At 39.4% G+C, this 20,433-nt stretch overlaps 1 protein-coding gene across 1 annotated transcript in view; it reads right to left on the bottom strand.

Moving 5' to 3' along the window:
• Positions 1 to 20,433, bottom strand: part of WDFY4 (WDFY family member 4) — a 350,593-nt gene that overhangs the window by 211,924 nt on the left and 118,236 nt on the right. The window contains exons 18-23 of the mRNA XM_090278357.1: positions 20,005 to 20,226; positions 19,161 to 19,339; positions 3,826 to 4,057; positions 2,539 to 2,684; positions 1,404 to 1,515; positions 534 to 724 (exon numbers count right to left, since the gene is read on the bottom strand). Coding sequence (XP_090134483.1) covers positions 534 to 724; positions 1,404 to 1,515; positions 2,539 to 2,684; positions 3,826 to 4,057; positions 19,161 to 19,339; positions 20,005 to 20,226 — 1,082 coding nt within the window. The remainder of the gene's footprint in view (positions 1 to 533; positions 725 to 1,403; positions 1,516 to 2,538; positions 2,685 to 3,825; positions 4,058 to 19,160; positions 19,340 to 20,004; positions 20,227 to 20,433) is intronic.

Here is a 20,433-nt window from a genome sequence, read left to right as displayed (position 1 = left end):
AGGTGGTGAACATTTACAGGGCACTTAGTCTACATAATTCTAAGCCCTCTACCTGCATTAGATCATCTAGTCCTCCCTGAAACCCCATGATACAGGGGGCAGGAGAGTCTGTATCATACCAGTGGGGAAACTGAAGAGAGGAAGAGAGACTGAGTAGTTAAATAGCAAGATTAAAACTGAAATTAAATAGCAAGTTAGAGGAAGAGGTGGGATTCAAACCTCACACTTTGGATCCATGGCTTAATTTCTTTAGCCATCATGCTAGAAACAGTGGAGGACAATGAATGATTCTTGAATTCATTAGTGAAACTTGCTGGTAGCCACAGACAGATGTGCACCCCCATCCAGAATGTCTCCCTGGCCGGCTGTCACCTGGCCCTCTGCTGTGGGCCAGAGTCTCTGGAGGCTCAAGACCCAAGGAATTTAGGTTTCCCTTCTCCAGAAGTCACTGTGGAGGGAATTTCCACTGTGGCCAGAGAAGCTTCTCTCTATTCCTTTTGGAGTCACAGGCTCAGATGAAAGGATGGGATTACCTGGTACCCAGAGATGTGCTGCATCAGGCGGTGACACATGACGTTGCTGGTCAAGACCAAGTGCAGGACTTTCACAGCCGCGTACATGGTATGGTCATCTGTCGCTAAGGAAATGAGGCCCAGGAGGATGGCAGGCCCACCAATGAAGTCCAGGCTGCTGGCAGCAGGGCTGGAGTGAAACACCCTTACTCCTGTGTGGGACAAAGCAGCATTCCATCAGTAGTCAGAGCTTCATTGCAATGGAAACTCCCTGGCATCATGCTGGGGTAAATGAGCTGCCAGAATCACTTACTGCTCATGGCAGAGGAGCCCATGAACATGACACAGGCTGGGAGAAAGGGTAGGGGACTATGCTGAGTCCTTCCTGTGTCACCAATGGCTGAAACACCCCAGGGGATTTCAGATCGCCAGCTTCCATCTCAGTCCAAAGTACGAGAGGAGCCAGATGCCTTAGATGTCATCTGACCTTCAGTCTGTTGCCTCTTCTGACACCCTCTGCTCCCTAGAACCTGCAGGGTTGGGTATTTGCACCAGATTGCTGCTTTGATAGTTGCTGACTATGGTTTTCACTCCAACAACCACAATGACTGACTCTTCACAAGGCCCCACTGTGCTCACTAGATGAGTTCCATTGTGCACAGATGCCAACATGGTTGCAGCTGAGTTCACCACCAACTGTCAGAGGCAGCAAAGTGAGCTGACCTCATTCAGTGTGGAGGCCAACTCTCCATCAGGGTTAACTTGTCAACTCTGCCCTCACCGTCCAACAAGCTCTGTCCTGCCTGCCACTCAGAATTCCAGGCTGCATAAGTGATGACATCCACAAGCCCTTCTTCCCAAATAGCAGTAAAACTTCACGGCCTGACATACCCAACTGGCCCACAGCCACAGCTCCAATGGTTCGAAGAGAACCTGAGAGATGACCAGCACAGTTTCTTAGCAAGAACACGGGCACAGCATTGTCACGGGATGAAATGTTCATCTAGAGAAATTAGCAACAATTAGTCCGAAGATTCTTTCCTGGAATGGAAGAGGTCTTATTCACAAGTTCCTGGAGGGCAGAAACCCTGAGTCCTGGCCTAGTGTTGATGCTCAGTAAACAAATAATAATAGAACCAACATCAGGAGGACTGAAACCAGAATTTGGGTCCTCGTGTCTTGCCTCCTAGGCTGTGGCTTAATCAAGAGAGCAGCTTTGGTTATACAATTGTCCCATTGGTGTCCCACACACTCACAGTGACGCGCTAAAAGGGGCAAGAAGGATTCTAGGACATCTGGAGGTGGGCAGTGCTACAAAGGCCACTGTCGCCTTGTTCCTAGACTAGGGTTGTCCAGTCTCTGCAAGCCCCAGCCTCTCTGGTTTCAGAGAGCCAGGGAAATGGGAATCCTGGCTTCTTCCATCAGAAGGAATTCTTCTGGGAAGGCACTTCCTTGGTGCTTAAGAGGACTTAACCCTGACCCCTCATCTTCAGTAAAGGGAGGTGGCTCTCTGTCTGTGAAAGTGGAGAATGTAAATATATCAGCACAAATTCATCAGCAGTAAGCAAAGAGCTCTTACACAGAAATTAGGAAACATTAAATCTAATAACATCTTCACCTACAGACATGTCTGCTTGCAGTTCCACAAGTTCATTGTTTAAAAAAACAGCAATTCACAGATCAGTCTGCATTGTAAGTGTGGGGGTTGGTAGCACTCTGAAAAGGGAAGCTCCATAGTGCTCTCTGTGTCACAAAGGTTTTTAAATATTCTGTTTGTTCTAGCTCTACCATAAAGAATGAAGAGCACCTACTTTATTCTCTGAGCAATTACAAATAAAGGGTTAGTTCTGGGGTAAGTTAATGGGTGGAAAGTAATAGAATATTTTAACAAATGAAATGGGAAGCACTCTTGTATGTATCCACCTCCACATGCACAAACATGAATTGCTATTCACTCAGTCATGAAAAACTTAAGTCAGCCATGAGATCACAATTCTGGGGGCAGCAAGTGATGTTGAAGGCATACCTCTTTGGCAATCAAGCGGCTGTCCACCTCATTGTACATGTTTCTGATGTCCGCAACACTAGTGGTAGAAGAGCTGGCTACATGAAGGCCAAAGGAAACCCTTTCCTCTGCAACCAGGGTCATTGCTTCTGTACCAGGACCCTCTCCTAAAACAACACATCTTCAATCATTTTTACTTTCACTGTACAGAGAAGAAAATTAACTCTTAGATGAGTAAATATCTACTGCTACATGGCAAAGTAATCACCCAGAGAATGTTAGTATCTTGTTATACTGTATGTTGCTATGTTCTTACATGTTGTTATTTTGTATACTTGTAGGTTGTGTGTTCATGTCTCATGTTTTGCCCCTACCTGTGCTTCTTTGACACTTATAAAAAGTCATGGAGAAATATCACATGCTAACCTTACCAGAATATAGAGGCATTCTAGGTGTGAAATTACTAAGCTTGAAACACCTATCAAGGGTATAACCTCACTCCCCAAAACAAAAATGATAAGTGAAAAGAAAGTTTACTTATAAAAAAAGAGAGACAGGCTGGGCTGAAAGCCCTAAGTTTTTCAGTGAGCTGCATGTCCATGGGAAACATCTCACTTGGAATTAGCCCCCTGGTTCCTACATCAAAGAGAGCCACAAATATGACTTGAGAAGCATGGTAAGACCAGAGAGTCAGTGAAACTTTGACTCTAGACTTCACCCATCACATTGTTCTGGCCAGTGCCATTTGTCATAGGAAATAAAGTTTGAAAAACACCTGGAACCTAGAGACAGAAACATTCAACAGCTCTTCATCACTCTTCACCACACACAAGACTTCTGTACATAGATGCATTTATCATTCTTCCCACTGGGCACTGACCCCTTAACTTGATGGAGCACAAAGAGCAATGTTTCCTGCTTGAACAGCTAACAATCAATAGTGAAAATGTGGATGTTTTGTCTGCCTGTTTAATAATTGAGAAACAACAGTATACTTTAGTTAAAAATCTCCTTCATTAAAAGGAATGTAACTTACTTATCTCATTCTCTTCTCTTTCTTTGCTGATGGTATTACCCACCCGCCCTTCTCTATTATGTGCTTTGGAGCTGAAATATGAAGGATATTGTCATTTCCTTTTCTTGTGGCATTTTCTGTTGGGTTGTAAATATATAATAATTTAATTACAGAGGTCTTCTCTAATGACCCACTTGTGCTGAGTTTATTCTTTATAAATGTGCTATGAATAGAGGGATGTCTAGTTCTAAAATAAAATCAGGAAGGTTATTATAAATCAAAACACTCCATACCTTGGACATGCACAGCTTGGAAGTTGCCACAGTATCTTGGGCCAAGTTTGTTAATAACTTTCAGAGTTTCCATTGAGATGGCATCTTCAAAAAGGTATGCAGGACCAAGACGCCAAATTAATGATGACCTTTGTTTCCAAACTCTAGGGGTAGCAACATATCCATAAACATCCACAAATGATGATGGATCCATTGAAAGAAAAGGTCCTGGTAAGGTCTGTATGTATAACATCTGTTAAAATAAAAAGGATGGGAGGTGGTTAAATTCAGAATTAATCAAATAAATACACATGGATATAAAATGATATACCTTATTTTCCCCTCAAAGTAAAAACTTACTTTGTCTAAAAACATTAAAGAGATGAGTCTCAAAACTGATAAAAATGTAACAGAAACATTTATAAAATGCTGATGGGAGTAAAAGAGTAACACTATGCCTTTGGGAACAAATTTGAAAAGAACATCAAGAGCCCCTAAAATGCTCACTTTTTTGTCCCAGTCATCCCACTAAGAACCTGTGTTCCATCACTGACACATTAATTTAATGCACTGGAAATAATTATAGATGTATAGGTTGAAAATAAATAAATTGTCTCTCTTTACAAATGACATGTTCATGTAGAAAATGCCAGAAATCTAGAAGAAGGAAAAAAAGAAAAGAAACAAACAAACAAACAAAAAAACCTCCCAGAACTAATAAGTGAATTCAGCAAGGTCTCAGGACAGATAGATGGTCAATACAAAAAAATCAACTACATTCTAAGTCTAACAATGAACATGTAGAAACTAAAATTAGAAACAAACTATTTACAACTGTTCAATAGAAAATGAAACACTTAATTAGATTTGTAGCCTTAAAATTCCAAAGGAATGATAAAGTAAATCAAAGAAAACTCATAAATGAAGAAACAGATCATGTTTCTGGATAGGAAGACTTAACAAGTAAAGATGTCATTTCTCCCCAAAATGATCTATAGGTTTAATGCAATTCTATCAAAGTCTCAGAAGGCATTTTGTAGACAGACAAGCTAATTCTAAAATTTATATGAAAAGACATAGGCTTTAGAATGGCTTAAACAAATAGTTTAACAAATAGATTAATTTTTTTAAAGAAGAACTAAGTGGGAAATACCAGTTTACCTGATATTAAGGCTTATTACATAGCTGTGATAATTAAGAGAGTATGGTATTGGTAGAAGGATAGAGAGTCATGCAGCTCAATGGATAAAATAAAGAATCCAGAAATAAACCTATAGAAGTATGCCTAACTGGTTTTTAACAAAAGTTGGATGTACTTCAATGGTCAAATAGTGGCACCTTCAGCAAACAGTGCTGGAAAAACTGGACAGTCATAGGTAAAGAAATAAACATTGACCTAAACCTCATGCTTTACACAAAAAATAAATGCAAAATTGATCAGAAACTTAAATATAAAATTTAAAACTAGAAAATGCTTTTAAAAGGCATAGGAGAAAATCTTCACGTTCTAATAACAGGCAAAGAATTCTTAAAGCAAAAACTGTAAGAGAAAAACAGATAAATTATACTTGATCAAAATAAAACTTTGGCTTTGAAACATTCAATCTGAAAGAGGATAAAAAGAAGCTATACAACAGCAAAAATTATTTGCAAATTACATAGTTGACAAAGGACTAGTATTTAGAATACATTTTTTAAAAAGCCTTAAACCTCAACAGTAAAAAAAAAAAAAATTCAAGTAGAAAATGAGCAAAAGACTTGAACAGACGTCACTGAACAGTATATGCAGATGGCAAAAAAGCATGTGAGAAGATGTTCAATTTCATTAGCCATTAAGAAAATGCAAATTAAAAACACTCCAAAAAGAGTAAACAGTGTTGGAATGTCCATACCACCCTAAGAAATCTATAGATTTAAGGCAATCCCTATCAAAATACCAATGATACATTTCACAGAAATAGAACAAATAATCCAAATTTATATGGAACCACAAAAAACCCCAAATAGCCACAGCAATCTTGAGAAAGAAGAACAAAGTGGAAGGAATCACGCTACATACTACAAGGCCAGAGGAATCAAAACAACATGGTACTAGCAAGAGAACAGACATATAGATCAATGGAACAGAATAGAGAATCCAGAAATAAACTAATGCCTATATGCTCAATTAATATTTGACAAAGGAGGCAAGCACATATACAAGGGTAAAGACAGTCTATTCAATAAATTATGTTCGGAAAATCAGACAGAGACTTACAAAAAGTGAAACTAGACCATTTTCTTATACCATATAGAAGAGTAAACTCAAAATAGACTTAAATGTAAGACTTGATACCATTAAAATTCTACAAGAAAACATAGGCCCTAAAATCTCTGACATTCCTCTTCATGATATTCTTCAGACATATCTGCTCAGGCAGGGGCAACAAAAGAAAAAATAAACAAATGAGACTACATCAACTAAAAAGTTTTCACACAACAAAGGAAACCATCATCAAAATGAAAAGACAACCCACTTAATGGGGGAACATATTCACCAATGATACATATGATAAGGGGTTAATACCCAAAATTTATAAAAAACTCATACAACTGAACACACACACAAAAAAAACCCCCAATTTAATTAAAAAATGGAAAAGAACCTAAATAGATGCATCTCAAAAGAAGACATACTGATGGTCAGTACACATATGAAAAGATGCTCGACATCACTAATTATTAGAGAAATGCAATTTAAACTACAATAAGATACCACCTCACACCTGTCAGAATGGCTATCGTCTATAAACAAAAATTAGTGTTGGCAAGGATGTAGAGCAAAGGAAACCCTCATGCACTGTTGGTAAGAATGCAAATTAGTGCAGCCACTATGGAAAACAGTGTGGAGGTGGCTCAAAAAATTAAAAATTAAACTGCCTTATGACCCAGCAATTCCACTTTTGGGTAAATATTTGAAGAAACTCAAAACACTAATTTGAAAGGATATGTGTCCCCCTATGCTCATTGCAGTATTATTTACAATAACCAACCTATGGAAGCAACTCAGGTGCCCATCAGTTGATGAATGGATAAAAAAGCTGTGGTACATAGATATAATGGAATATTACTCAGCCATAAAAAAGAATAAAATCTTATTATTTGAAGCAACATGGATGGACCTAGAGAGTATTATGGTAAGTGAAATAAGTCAGTCAGAGAAAGACAAATAATATATGATTTCACTTATATGTGGAATCTAAAGAACAATATAAATAAACAAAACAGAAACAGACTCATAGATACAGAGGAAAAACTGATGGTTGTCAGAGGGGAGGGTAGTTGAGGGGTGCTGGGTAAAAAAGATAAAGGACTGAGAAGCACTGATTGGTAGTTACAAAATAGTCCTGGGGATGTAAAATAGAGTACAGGAAATTATTGTGATAACTATGTACTGTGCTAGTTGAGTACTGGAAATATCAGATGGAACATTTTGTAAAGTATATGGTTGTCTAACCACTATGCTGCACACCTGAAACTAATAAAAAATAACATTTAATGTAAACTTCAATTGAAAAAATTTTAGCTAACCATTAGGGGTCTAAGCAGTGCTGGTGTAGAAGACAACATGAACACATTGCTTTGCTTATTGTCAGTGGCATGTACAGCTTTCTAAATTCTTACAATAAAAAACCTTGAGATCCAAGATGATGGAGGAGTAAGTGGAAGTTACACTAACCTCCTCCCAGGACCAACCTGTAATTACAACTTAATTATGAAGAAATCATCTGAAATAACCAACTGAAAACTGGCTGGAGAGAAGCCTTATAACTGCAGACAAACAGGAAAGGCCACCTCATCACAACGTGACTGGTAGGAAGTGCAGAGATGAGAATGGGCTGCCTGGGCTCCCAAGGGTGGCAGCTGAAGGGAATGAGAAACAGCTCAGCAGCTGGGGGCTCCCCCTGAAAAGAGCAGAGTCTAACCCCCCCACCCCGGGCCACCCAGCCTACAGCAACAGAGCAGGAAGTAAGATAGCATCCAGCTATAAAAAGTGAAAAGCCACAGGGTTATTTATTTAGTTATTTATTTTACAGGGCCAAAAGAAACAGCAGGAGACAAAAAGTTCTTAAAGGGATCACATACAAAATATTTTGGCACCCACTTACCCTAAGCTCAAGCAAAGGGAGGGCAGAGAGGACTAGAGATGCTTAAGGAGAGTTTGGGATGGTGGCTTTGAGGAGAGAACTGAGGGAACAGCTCACCATGTCCCACTGCTGACTCATTCCCCATACTGCAGGCAGTCTACTCCCCTCCAAGTGTCCTCAGCCTGAGGCCCACAGGAATTAATCTGCCCCACCCTCGGTGTTTAAGCCTGATAGCGGATCACAGATTGAATAGATTAACAACTAAAGGAGACAGACAAAGGCAGTAGATCTTTGGAAGTCTCCAACAGGCTGCCTAGGCCCAGACTGATACACAATCTGACGCCACCACAGGCAGATTCAGGAAGTGCAGATCAATCTAAGAAGCAGAAACAAACAAGAGGAGTCACAAAAATGGGGAGACAGAGAAACAACTCCCTATCAAAAGGAAAGGAGGAATCCCCAGAAAGAGTACTAAATGAAATAGAGGAAAGCAAACAATCAGAAACTGAATTCAAAATATGGATTATAGGGAAGCTCAATGAGCTCATTCAGCTCAAAGAAAACTACAAAGAACTCCAAGGAAAGTACAAGGAGCTTACAGAGATTTATACCAGCATGAAAAAGGACATAGAAGCTATCAGTAAAAGCCAGGAGGAAATGAAGAATACAATATCTGAGTTGAAGGACACAGTAGAAGGAATCAAAAACAGGCTAGAGGAAGCAAAGGATCAGATCAGCAAGCTGGAAGACAATGTAAAAAAAAAAAAAAAATCCCAGACGGTGCAATAAAATGAAAAAAGAAATGAATGAAGAGGGTTTAAGAGAGCTGCAGGACAACATGAAACATAATAGTATCCATATCATAGTAATACCAGAAGGAGAAGAAGAGAAGCAAGGGATAGAAAACCTGTTTGAAAAAATAATGACAGAAAACTTCCCTAACTTGATGAGAGAAAAAGTAACACAAGTCCAGGAAGCACAAAGGGTCCCAAGGAAGATGAACCCAAACAGGCCCACTCCAAGACACATCATAATTAAAATGGAAACATTGAAAGACATCAGAGAATCCTAGAAGCAGCAAGAGAAGAACAGCAAATAACATACAAGGAAGCTCCGATAAGGCTATCAGCTGATTTCTCTACAGAAACACTACAAACCAAAAGGGAATGGCAAAAAAATATTCCAAGCAATGAACAACAAAGGCCTCAAGCCAAGAAAACTCTACCTAACAAGGCTCTCATTCCAAATGGAAGGTAAAATAAGGAGTTTCCCAGAAAAAAACGACTAAAAGATAAGATCTCCACCAAACCAGTATTGCAAGAGATGCTGAAGTGTCTGCTTTAAGAAGATAAAGAAACAGAGAGAGACAGAGAGGAACACAGGTACAAAGGGGAAAATGACAATGACTAAGTACCTATCAACAATAACCTTAGATGCAAATGGATAAAATGCATCAATCAAAAAACAAGGTTGCCTGGAGTCTCGTGGTCAGGCAAGGTACGTCACACGCAGAGGCTGCGCGCAACGAGGAGGCGGTCCAGAAAAGATCGAGGCGGAAGCGGCGTCAACAGCAGCAACAACAGCCATCTGCCTTCACCTGTAACAAGTGCGGCAGGGATTGTCACTCCCGAGTCGGACTGCACAGCCATTCTCGGAGGTACAGATAGACTCTCAAGAAGCTACGCCATCGTCTCTCGAGGCGGACGGCTGCCGACAACGACGACGACGAAGAGACTCACCTCAGAACAAAAGATCTAAACAGACTGAAAGTGAAGGAATGGAAAAAAATATTTCAAGCAAACGGACATGAAAAAAAATCTGGGGTAGCAATAGTTATATCAGGCAAAAGAGATTTCACAGAAAAGGCCATAAAGAGAGACAAAGAAGGACATTTCATAATACTTAAGGGGAAAATCCATCAAGAAGATACAACCGTTATAAAGATATATGCACGCAACATAGGAGCACCCAAATATATAAGGAGAATCTTAAAGGACTTCAAGAAGGATATTGACAGCAACACACCCATATTCAGAGACTTTAACACCCCATTGTCAACAATGGACAGATCTTCAAAGCAAAGAAACACCAACAAAATTGAGGCATTGAACAACACTCTACATCAAATAGACTTAATTGATATATATAAACTTTTCACCCTAAAAAGCAAAATATGTATTCTTTTCAAGTGCATATGGAACATTTTCAAAGCTAGACCACGTGATAACACAAAAGAAGCTTCAACAAATTTAAGAAAATTGATATTATATCAAGCATCTACTCAGATCACAATGGCTTGAAACTGGAAATCAACCTCTAGGAAAAAAGAAAAAACTTTGAAACTCATGGAGAATGAATAATATGACATTAAATAACAAATAGTTTAACAATGACATCAAGAAAGAAATCAAAAAGTTTCTGAAAACAATATATAATGAACAAACAACAGCCCAAAACCTATGGGCACAGCAAAAGCAGTTCTGAGAAGAAAGTTCATAGCAATACAGGCGGACCTAAAAGGGATAGAAAAATCTCAAATAAAAAATCTAACCCTACAACTACAAGAACTAGAGGAACATCAACAAACAAAGTCCAGAGCAAGTAAAAGGAAGGAAATGATCAAGATGAGAGCAGAATTAAATAACATAGAGACTATACAAACAATTCAAAGATCAATAAAACCGGGAGCTGGTTCTCTGGAGAGATAAATAAAATTGACAAGCCTTTAGCCAGGCTACAAGAAAAAAAGAGAGAGGACTCAAATAAACAAAATCAAGAGGAGAAATCACAACCGATACCACAGAAATACAAAGGATTGTAAGGAATTAGTATGAACAACTGTATTACAAGAAATTTGACAACATCGATGAAATGGACAAATTTCTGGAAACATATAATCTTCCAAAATTGAGTCTAGAAGAATCAGGAAGCCTGAACAGACCAATAACAATTAGTGAAATTGAAGCAATAATTTAAAAAATCATGGCACGCAAAAGCCCTGGACCAGATGGCATCATAGATTAATTTTACGAAACACTTAGGGAAGAGCTAACTCCTGTCCTTCTCAAACAGTTCCAAAAACTCCAAGAAGAGGGAAGACTCACAAACTCTTTCTATGAAGACAATATTACCCTAATTCCAAAACCAGGTCAAGACACAACAAAGAAAGAAAACTACAGGCCAATATTGCTGATGAACATAGATGCCAAAATCATCAAAAAATATTGGCAAGCCAGATCCAGCAACACATTAAAAAGATCATAGACCATGATCCAGTGGGATTTATCCCAGGGATACAAGGATGGTTTAATATTCACAAATCAATAAACATAATACACCACATAAACAAAATGAAAAGCAAATTCACATGATCATATCAATAGATGCAGAAAAAGCATTTGATAAAGTACAACACTCATTTATGATGAAAACTCTTATCAAAATGGGAATAGAGGGAGCATACCTCAAATTAATAAAGGCCACATGAGTAACCTGAAGCCAATATCACACTCAGCAGCCAAAAACTAAAAGCATTCTCCCTGAGATCAGAAGCAAGACAAGGATGTCCACTCTCTCCACTTCTATTCAACATAGTGTTGGAAGTTCTAACCACAGCAATCAGTCAAGAAAAAGAAATAAAAGGCATCCAAGTTGGAAAAAATGAAGTAAAACTGTCATTATTTGCAGATGATATGATAGTGTACATAGAAAACCCTATAGACTCCACTATAAAATTACTCGACCTAATAAGTGAATTTGGCAAAATAGCAAGTTATAAAGTCAATATTCAGAACAGAAAGGTATTTCTGTAAACCAATGATAAAATATCAGAGATAGAAACTAGAAAAAAATCCCATTTATTATAGCAACAAGAAAAATAATGTGCCTAGGAATAAACTTAACCAAGGAGGTAAAAGACCTATACTTGGAAAACTACATAACCCTGAAAAAAGAAATTAAGGAAGATATAAATAAATGGAAGCATATATCATGTTCATGGGTGGGAAGAATCAACATCATTAAAATGTCCATACTATCCAAAGCAACTTATAGATTCAATGCAATCCTTATTAAAATACCAGTGATGTATTTCACAGACATAGAATAAATACTTCAAAAATTTATATGGAACCAAAAAAGACCCCAAATAGCCACAGCAATCTTGAGACAGAAGAACACAGTAAAAGGAATTACATTACCTGACATCAAACTATACTACAATGCCAAAATAGTCTGGTACTGGCACAAGAACAGACATATAGGTAAATGGAACAGAATAGAGAGCCCTGAAATAAACCCAGGATGATATGGTCAACTAATATTTGAAAAAAGGGGAAGGAGCATAAAATGGAGTGAAAAGACCTCTTCAACAAATGGTGCTGGGAGAACTGGACAGAAACATGCAAAAAAAAAAAAAAAATGAAACTAGACCACCAACTTACACCACACACCAGAATAAAGTCAAGATGGATAAAGGCTTAAAGGTAAGCCATGAAACCTGAAAGTCCTAGAGGAAAACATAGGCAGGAAAATTTCGGATATCTCACGTAGTAATATTTTCACTGATACATCTCCTAAGGCTAGGGAAATAAAGGAAAGAATAAACAAATGAGACTACTTCAAACTAAAGAGTTTCTGCTCAGCAAAAGAAAGCATCAGCAAGATGAAAAGGGAACAACCATATGGGAAAACATAGTTGCCATTGATACCTCAGACAAGGGATTGATTTCCAAAACATATAAAGAACTTATACAACTCAAAACCAAGAGGACAGACAACCCAATTTAAAAATGGGCGAAGGACATGAACAAACACTTCTCGAAAGAGGACATACAGAGGGTCCATAGGCACATGAAAGAATGCTCAATCAACATCACTTGCCATCAGAGAGATGCAAATAAAAACCACAATGAAATACCAGTTCACACTGGTCAGAATGACCATCATCAACAAATCAACAAACAAGTGCTGGCAAGGATGTGGAGAAAAGGAAACTAGTGCACTGTTGGTGGGAATGCAGACTGGTGCTGCCACTGTGGAAAACAGTATGGAATTTCCTCAAAAAACTAAAAATGGAACTGCCTTTTGAACCAGCAATTTCTTTGCTAGGATTACACCTGAAGAATCCTGAAACACCAATTCAAAAGAACCTATGCATAGCAGCACTATTTACAATAGCCAAGTTCTGGAAAAACCTAAGTGCCCATCTATAGATGAGTGGATCAGTAAACTGTGGTACATCTACACAATGGAGTACTAAGTAGCAGTAAGAAAGAATGAAGTCCTACCATTCGCGACAACATGGATGGAACTAGAGTGAATTATGCTTAGTGAAATAAGCCAGGCAATGAAAGACAAATACCATATCATATCACTCAATACAGGAAACTAATGAACAACACAAACAGACTAGCAAAATTGAACCCGAGGCATGTAAACAAGGAGCAGACTAACCTTGACAAGGGGGGAGGGGGCAAGGAGAGAAAAAAGTAATAAGGGAAAAGGATCTAGTCAAGAAACATGTATAAAACTTCTGGCCAAGATGTAGGCATAGACTAACATGCCCTGTCTCCCTCTACAACTATGAAGGATTACAACTGCTGTAAAACTAAAAATAATAAGAAGTTCCTGAAAATAAAGCTACATGGAAGTCCAACGTATGAAGTCATAAACAAGTGGTGCTCGTCCGGGCGGGTAGGAAGTGCGAGCCCGTGGCTGAGAAAGATCGAATTGTGCTGGAGGCGGCAGCTGCATCAGTGAACAGCAGGGCCCGGTAAACAGACACCTGTATTTGGGGGGAGGAGAGAAGCACATAGAAGCTGGCTCTGGCTGCAGACCAGATCCATCAGCTCGTGATTCCAACACCCGGGAAGGCAGACCCCATTGGGAGGTGGCCCTGTTCCTCAGCAGAGAGTAACAGCAGGAATCCATCTTGGACCCCCACCCCCACACAAAGCACCACAGTGTGGTGAGACAGGTTGCCAGGTTGTGACGAGCACATGGGGCTCCACCCAATATAGCGTAGGAGGTGTGACAGCACCTCGCACAAGAAGGAAAGATAAACAAAATGACCAGAATGGCAGAATTAATGATTGAAATACCAATCACACAGCTAACGAAAAAAGAAATAAAAGCCTTGACCGATGAACAAATAGCGAATCTTTCTGAGGCTCAGTTCAGGGCTATAGTTATTAAGAATGCTTACAGACCTAACAGCAGGGCTGAATCAAGACAGGGAAGGAATGAAGGCTAGTCCTGCTGAAGTGAACAGAAAAACGTACAAGACAAGTGGTGAGGAAGGGAAAGCCATGGATCAAATCAACAAATCGGAACATAGGGAGGAAACAGTCAACCAGTGCAGAAAGAGGAAACAAAAAGTGAGAAATATGAGGAGAGGCTCAGAAACCTCTGGGACAGCTATAAGCAAACGAACATTCGAATTATAGGATTGCCAGAGGGTGAAGAAGAACTAGAAATTGGAAAATTATGTGAAAAAATAATGAAGCAAAACTTCCCAAACTTGGGGAAGGAAATGAACTTACAGGTTCAGGGAGCACAGAGAGTTCCATATAGGCTGGACCCAGGGAGGACCACACCAAGACACATTATCATCAAAATGTCAAAAATTAAAGATAAAGAAAGAACCTTAAAAGCAGCAAGAGAGAAGAGATGAATTATGTACAAAGGGGTCCCAAGTAGACTATCAGCAGATTTCTCAAAGGAGACTTTACAGGCAAGAAGGGACTGGCAAGAAATATTCAAAGTAAATAAAATAAAAAACCTACAACCATGATTACTCTATCCAGCTAAGCTGTCATTCAAGATAGAAGGGCAGAGAAAATGTTTCCAGGACAAAGTAAAACTGAAGGAGTTTGTTAGATCCAAACCACTATTATATGAAATGTTAAAGGGACTTGTTTAGAAGAAGGAGGATCAAAACTATTAACATTAAAATAAAAACTGTATCACAACAACCAACAGCAGAAGCTAGGGAATCAAAACAAAGGCAGGGTGCTGGGTGGAGGGGAACAAGGGGGAGAAAATTGGAACTGTTGTAACAATATAATCAATAAAAAACATTTAAAAAATATTAAAAGAAAGGCAAACTAAGTAGGCAACGAGAGGGGAAAAAGAATTATAGGTACAAGGAACATATTGCGGGGAGGTCAGTGGGGAGGGGGAAGGAGGAGATGATGCAGGAATTAAGAAGCATAGTAGGAGGGAGTAGAGTAGACTGGAAGATGTTGAAAAGAACTATATGCACAACCAATGGCTATGGATTAAGGCGGGGGGAAACTGGAGGGAAGGGGGAAGAAGGGGGTAAAGAAATTGGGACAACTCTAACAGCACAATCAATTAAAAAAAAAAAAGAAACATGTATAAATGACCCATGGATATGGACAACGGGGTGTGGATTGACTGTGGGAGAAGGGGTGGGTTGGGTGGGGGGAAGCAATGGGGAAAAAATGGAACAACTGTAATAGAAAAACAATTTTAAAAATTATAAATAAATAAAATCTATTTTTAAAAAGAAAATATTTTAAATTAAAAAAAAATACACCACTAGTCACTTATCAGGCTAATTAAAAATTAGTGACAACACCAAATGCAAAGAAACTGAATAACTCATTTATTGCTGGTGGAAATGTAAAACGGCACAGTCACTCTGGAAAATAGTTTGGCAGTTTCTTAGAAAATTAAACATGTAATTGCCATAGAACCCAGCAATTGGACACTTAGGTATTTATCTCAGAGAAATGAAAACTTTAATTCACACAAAAAAACTGTACACAAATGTTCATAGTAGCTTTATTTGTAACAGCCCAAAACTGGAAGCAATGCAGATGTTCTTCAGTGGTTATATATCTCTGTCATGAAATACTAACTACTCTGCAATAAAAAGAAATGAACTTTGACACATGCAACAACCTGGATGAATTTCCAGAGAGTTATGCTGAATGAAAAATCAAATCCTAAAAGATCATATACTCTATGATACCATAGATATAACCCCTTGAAATGACAAAATTTTAGATATTGGTTGCCAACAGAGGAGGGAGTGTGGTGGGACATGACTGTGGTTATAATTATTATGAAAGAGCAACTTCAGGGACCTTTGTGATGACAGAAGTGTTCTGTATTTTGGCAGTAGTAGTGGATGCAGTAACATATGCATATGATAAAAATATGCAGATACAAATACAAGTAGAATTGGTGAAATATGAATAAATTAGTAGATTATACCAATGTCAACATTTGGTTGTGATATTGTCTTATAGTTTTGCAAGATGATACCTTCAGGTGAAACTGGGTAAAAGGTGCCAAGGTTTCTATTATTTGCTACATTTTAGCTTACAACTATCTCAATAAAAATTTCAATAAAATTAAAAATTAACTCATTGTCACAAATTAAAAATAATAATTCAAAGTTCATGTAGAGAACTTTTTAAAATAATAGTATAAGTTAACTAAGTAGTATACAAAATTTTCTGTATAATAAAGTTATAACTATTTTTTAAAGGGAAAAACCTGAAAAAACTAGACTATGGTAAGATAGAAGGACTATAGATAATCTTTCTTCTTTACTTTATTTTTGAGTTATTTAAACTAAAACTTGTTGATATTATTTTAATGAGGACTATAAAATCACTATATTTATGACTATGTGTATAAATAATACTTATTTTTCTAAATGAGAGCTCATATATTTTCAGAAATATTTTTTCTGATCAATTAAATGAGGTTTCCAAATAAAAACAAACCAAGTTTCCAGCCAACAGCCTTTCCTAGAGTGAGGCCCACTGTGCTCTCTCTCCCCTTTCCTAACCTCCCAGGTAGATACTTCTCTGTCTCCCACACTGAAGCTCTGCCCCGTCACTCCAATCCAGCCTTCCCCTTTCTTCCTAAATTCCTACTGTAGATTCTTATTGCACCATTCAGAATGATTTAGAAACTTTAGATGTTTCAAATTTTCCCACATTATTTTGTTTAATTCAGGCTGTTAAAACACTCCCCACCTTTTTAAATTTAGCTTATCTTCCTTTGGAAACTAAATCAAAGGCTTTTACATTTGAGAATAATTGTTAAGCTGGGTCAGCCCCAGTCGAAGGTCTCCTATATTATCCTTGCTCAGCAGATATTTGCATCTAAACACGGGCCTTTATGTTTATCCCAGCTTGTTGAGATCACCTTGGAAAGTCAACTCTGTCAGCCTTGGCCCTAGGCCATACTCCATAGAATATTTTGACATGTACCCTGGTGTCAGAGCACTCCCAACCATGCTGCTGACGGACTCTGACTTAGCTCATCCTGTGGGGTCTGATATTCATCCATATACCAATTTACTCAACTACCCTATCAGCCTGCCATGTTACACCTTATAGCTGTAAACTCAGTGCAATTCACAAAGTGTTTATTGCATGTTTACTGTGTGCCAGCCCCTAGCTAGGTGCAAGCCAGGTCAAAATTTCAATAGGATATGCCTCTTAGACTCAAGGTACATGAACTATTTCTCAGAATACCAACATATCTGTGAAAAAAAGGCAAAAAGAAGCCCATTCTGTAATCATGCCTAAACAGATAAAAACAAAGACACCATGCTGGCTAACATGAGTGACTATAGCTTCTCTCCAATGACAGCTCTAGCTCTGCTCCATTTCTCCAGCTTTCTTGTAAAATGTTGAACATGCACAGGCACCAAACTGCCTCTTTCTGACAGCACTCAATTCAGAACCCTGCCAAAAAATCACCTAAAAGAAGCTAAAATTTTATGTAAGCCCCTATTAGGTCCTTGTTAATCTATGAAGTAAGAAACCTCTTGCTACAGCAAACTTAGTAACCTAACTTTTGTTTTGTACTATATGCACACTCCTAGAGGTATTTGACTGGTGAACGTGGACAGTTCCCAGCACCTAAGACACTATTTAACACATAGTAAGTGCTCAATAAATATGTAATGAGGGAGAAAAGGAAGGCAGGAAGGACTAGTGTTTGGAGAAAAAAATTAACCTTATGTTCTGGAGAACCTGTTTTTCTTATTCTCTTGCCAAATCATTCCAATTACCAGTGGCGTTATTTTTATAACATTGTTTTACCTAAAGGTACCATCAAATTCATCCTTAGGTGTTCTATAGAATTTGGGTTATTGTAATGAGTCTCAACCTGGGTGATTTTGCCTCGCCCCACCACAGGCCCTACAGTAGATGTTTGAAAACATCTGGAGATATTTTCAGTAGTCATAATTGGGAAGAGGGGCATGCTCTAGGGGGGCTGCAAATATTGCTAAATGTCCTAATGTAGATAGAATGGGCCCCCATAACAAAAATTATCTCTCCTCATATGTCAATAGTGTTGATATGGAGAAACCCTATTAATCTAAGGTTCTCCATTCTGGATGCTTATTAGAATCACCTATAAAACTTTGAAAACATTACAACATTACCCCACCCACCTAGTTTCTGCAGTAACTGAACTGGTGTTCTGCCTGCAACACCTTCCATGTGACTCAAAAATGCAGCCTACATTAAGATACTCTTTCCGGAACCTGCCCTCTGTGGTCTTCTGGCTCCTCCCCTCTCTGGCTTTTTTGGGGACCTCTGCCAGTGACTGCTGGAACACAACTGTCAAGCTCGTCATCTCCTAGCTTCTTCTCTCTTATACCTCAGGACTTAAAGTGTCTCTTAATGCTAGTGATGAGATGTTTCCCTCAAGTATGTGTTCACGTTCCATTACATTCTCTAAGAAGGGAACTCATCCTTTCCTGACCATCCTTTCTCTAAATCTGGCAAGATGTGTTGGTGTCTTTACACTTTGCTCTTAAGTGTAGTGTGTAATCCAGACCAGCTGCATTAGACTCACCAGGAAACCTCTTAGAAAAGTCAATCTTTGGCCTTGCTTAGACTTCCCTGGTGAATTCATACCTTAAAATATAGGAAGTTTACTTTTATTCTGGAGACACATCATCTTATAACTATTCTTATGGTCATAACAGTCATGACTATTCTTGTTTCTGCATTTTACCCTTCTTCCCTGGCTCTATGACCTTTATTCCATTTTCTAAAGACACTCTTTTTATGCCTGAGCTCAGTCAAGTGTTCTGGACAATGAGTGGGTTTCATTGGATACAAACCCTGCTGACAAAAGAAAACACAGAGCTGAAGTGAAGCCACCCAGGGTGGTGTAACGCTGAGGCATGGCAAAGGAGCAAGTGCAGCTGGGGAACCACCTCACCTTGGCGGAACCAATGACTTGTCCATCCAGATACGTGGAAATGGTACAATTCCTTTTCATTTCCTTGGTGACAACCACAGCCAGGTGATGCCACTGACCACAAGCTAGGAGCTGGCCACACCTGACCCGAAGCTGGCATCCTGCAGAGGGCTCAGAATCACCCTCGGGTACCATAACATCTGGAAGAGAGAAAAAACACCAAACTCCCATGCGGCTTCATGCTGCAGCAACCAGGAGAATGAGGCCTTGTGCCAGAGGATCCACAGCTGTGCCCCTGCTTACAGTATGACAACAGCTTATGATTGCTGAGGTCATGCTTTGTGCCAGACACTGTTTTAAGGACTGTTACAAATATGAGCTCATTTCATTTCCATGACAATCCTGAGTCACAGAGAGGTTAGGTAAGTTGCCCAAGGTCATACAGCCAGGGTTCAAACTCAGGAATCAGACTCCAGGTCTACCTCACACCAGACTGCCTCCACAGTGATGCACATTTGCTAGCAAAGTCCTTAGAGGGAGCGAGGAAAGGGCAGTTGTGCTGTGTGTCAAGAATGCCAAGCCATCATCTGGGTCTTCGCATGTTTCACTGTGAAACAGTGACAATTTCAGGGTCCACAAGAAGGACAGGTGTGACCAGGATACACTGAGTTCAGCCATCTTCAGGCCACTTAGGACCATTGTAGGCAGGTGAGCTTAGAAGGCCGGGCTGTGACAACAGAGCCGGGAACTGCCCTCAACACTACGGAAGGAGTGTAAGGCTCCTGGGCTCTCATGCCAAGAGCTGCTGACTTAGTCTCTTGTTCCCAAGTGTGGGAGACACCAGCTTTAGTTCCCAACACCTTACCCAGTGGCTGAAACTCTTTCTCTTCTGTAGACACAACCAAGGAGAGATCTTTCGGGTAGAGGCTCACAGAGAAGCAGACAAACGGTTGTTCTGTCCTGGCCAGGTGGCGCACCAGGGTCAGGAAGTGCAGTGGGTGGTCCTCAGTGACCCTGCCATGCCTGCTGATGAGGAACCAGCAAGAGAAGGTCAGGCCCCCAGGTGGAGGGAAGGACCTGGCAGCACCTGTGATCAGAACAGAAGCACACCCTTAGATTTAATCCTTTTGTGGAAGCTTGTCTAGACCCACTGTGGCTCTGATTTCACCCAGGGGTAGTCCTACTATACCTTCCTGACTCATGCCCATTTTACATCAACCCCCCCTCCCCCAGCAGGATGCTCTTGTTTCATTACTCACATTCTCAGAAAAAGTCTTTTTCTCACCAGAACATG

This window comes from Furipterus horrens, unplaced genomic scaffold, assembly GCF_987537825.1.
Source record: "Furipterus horrens unplaced genomic scaffold, mFurHor1.1.pri manual_scaffold_5, whole genome shotgun sequence".
NCBI classification, from domain to species: Eukaryota; Metazoa; Chordata; class Mammalia; order Chiroptera; family Furipteridae; genus Furipterus; species Furipterus horrens.
Note: the sequence above shows the minus strand (reverse complement) of the source record. Positions and strands in the feature narration are given on the sequence as shown.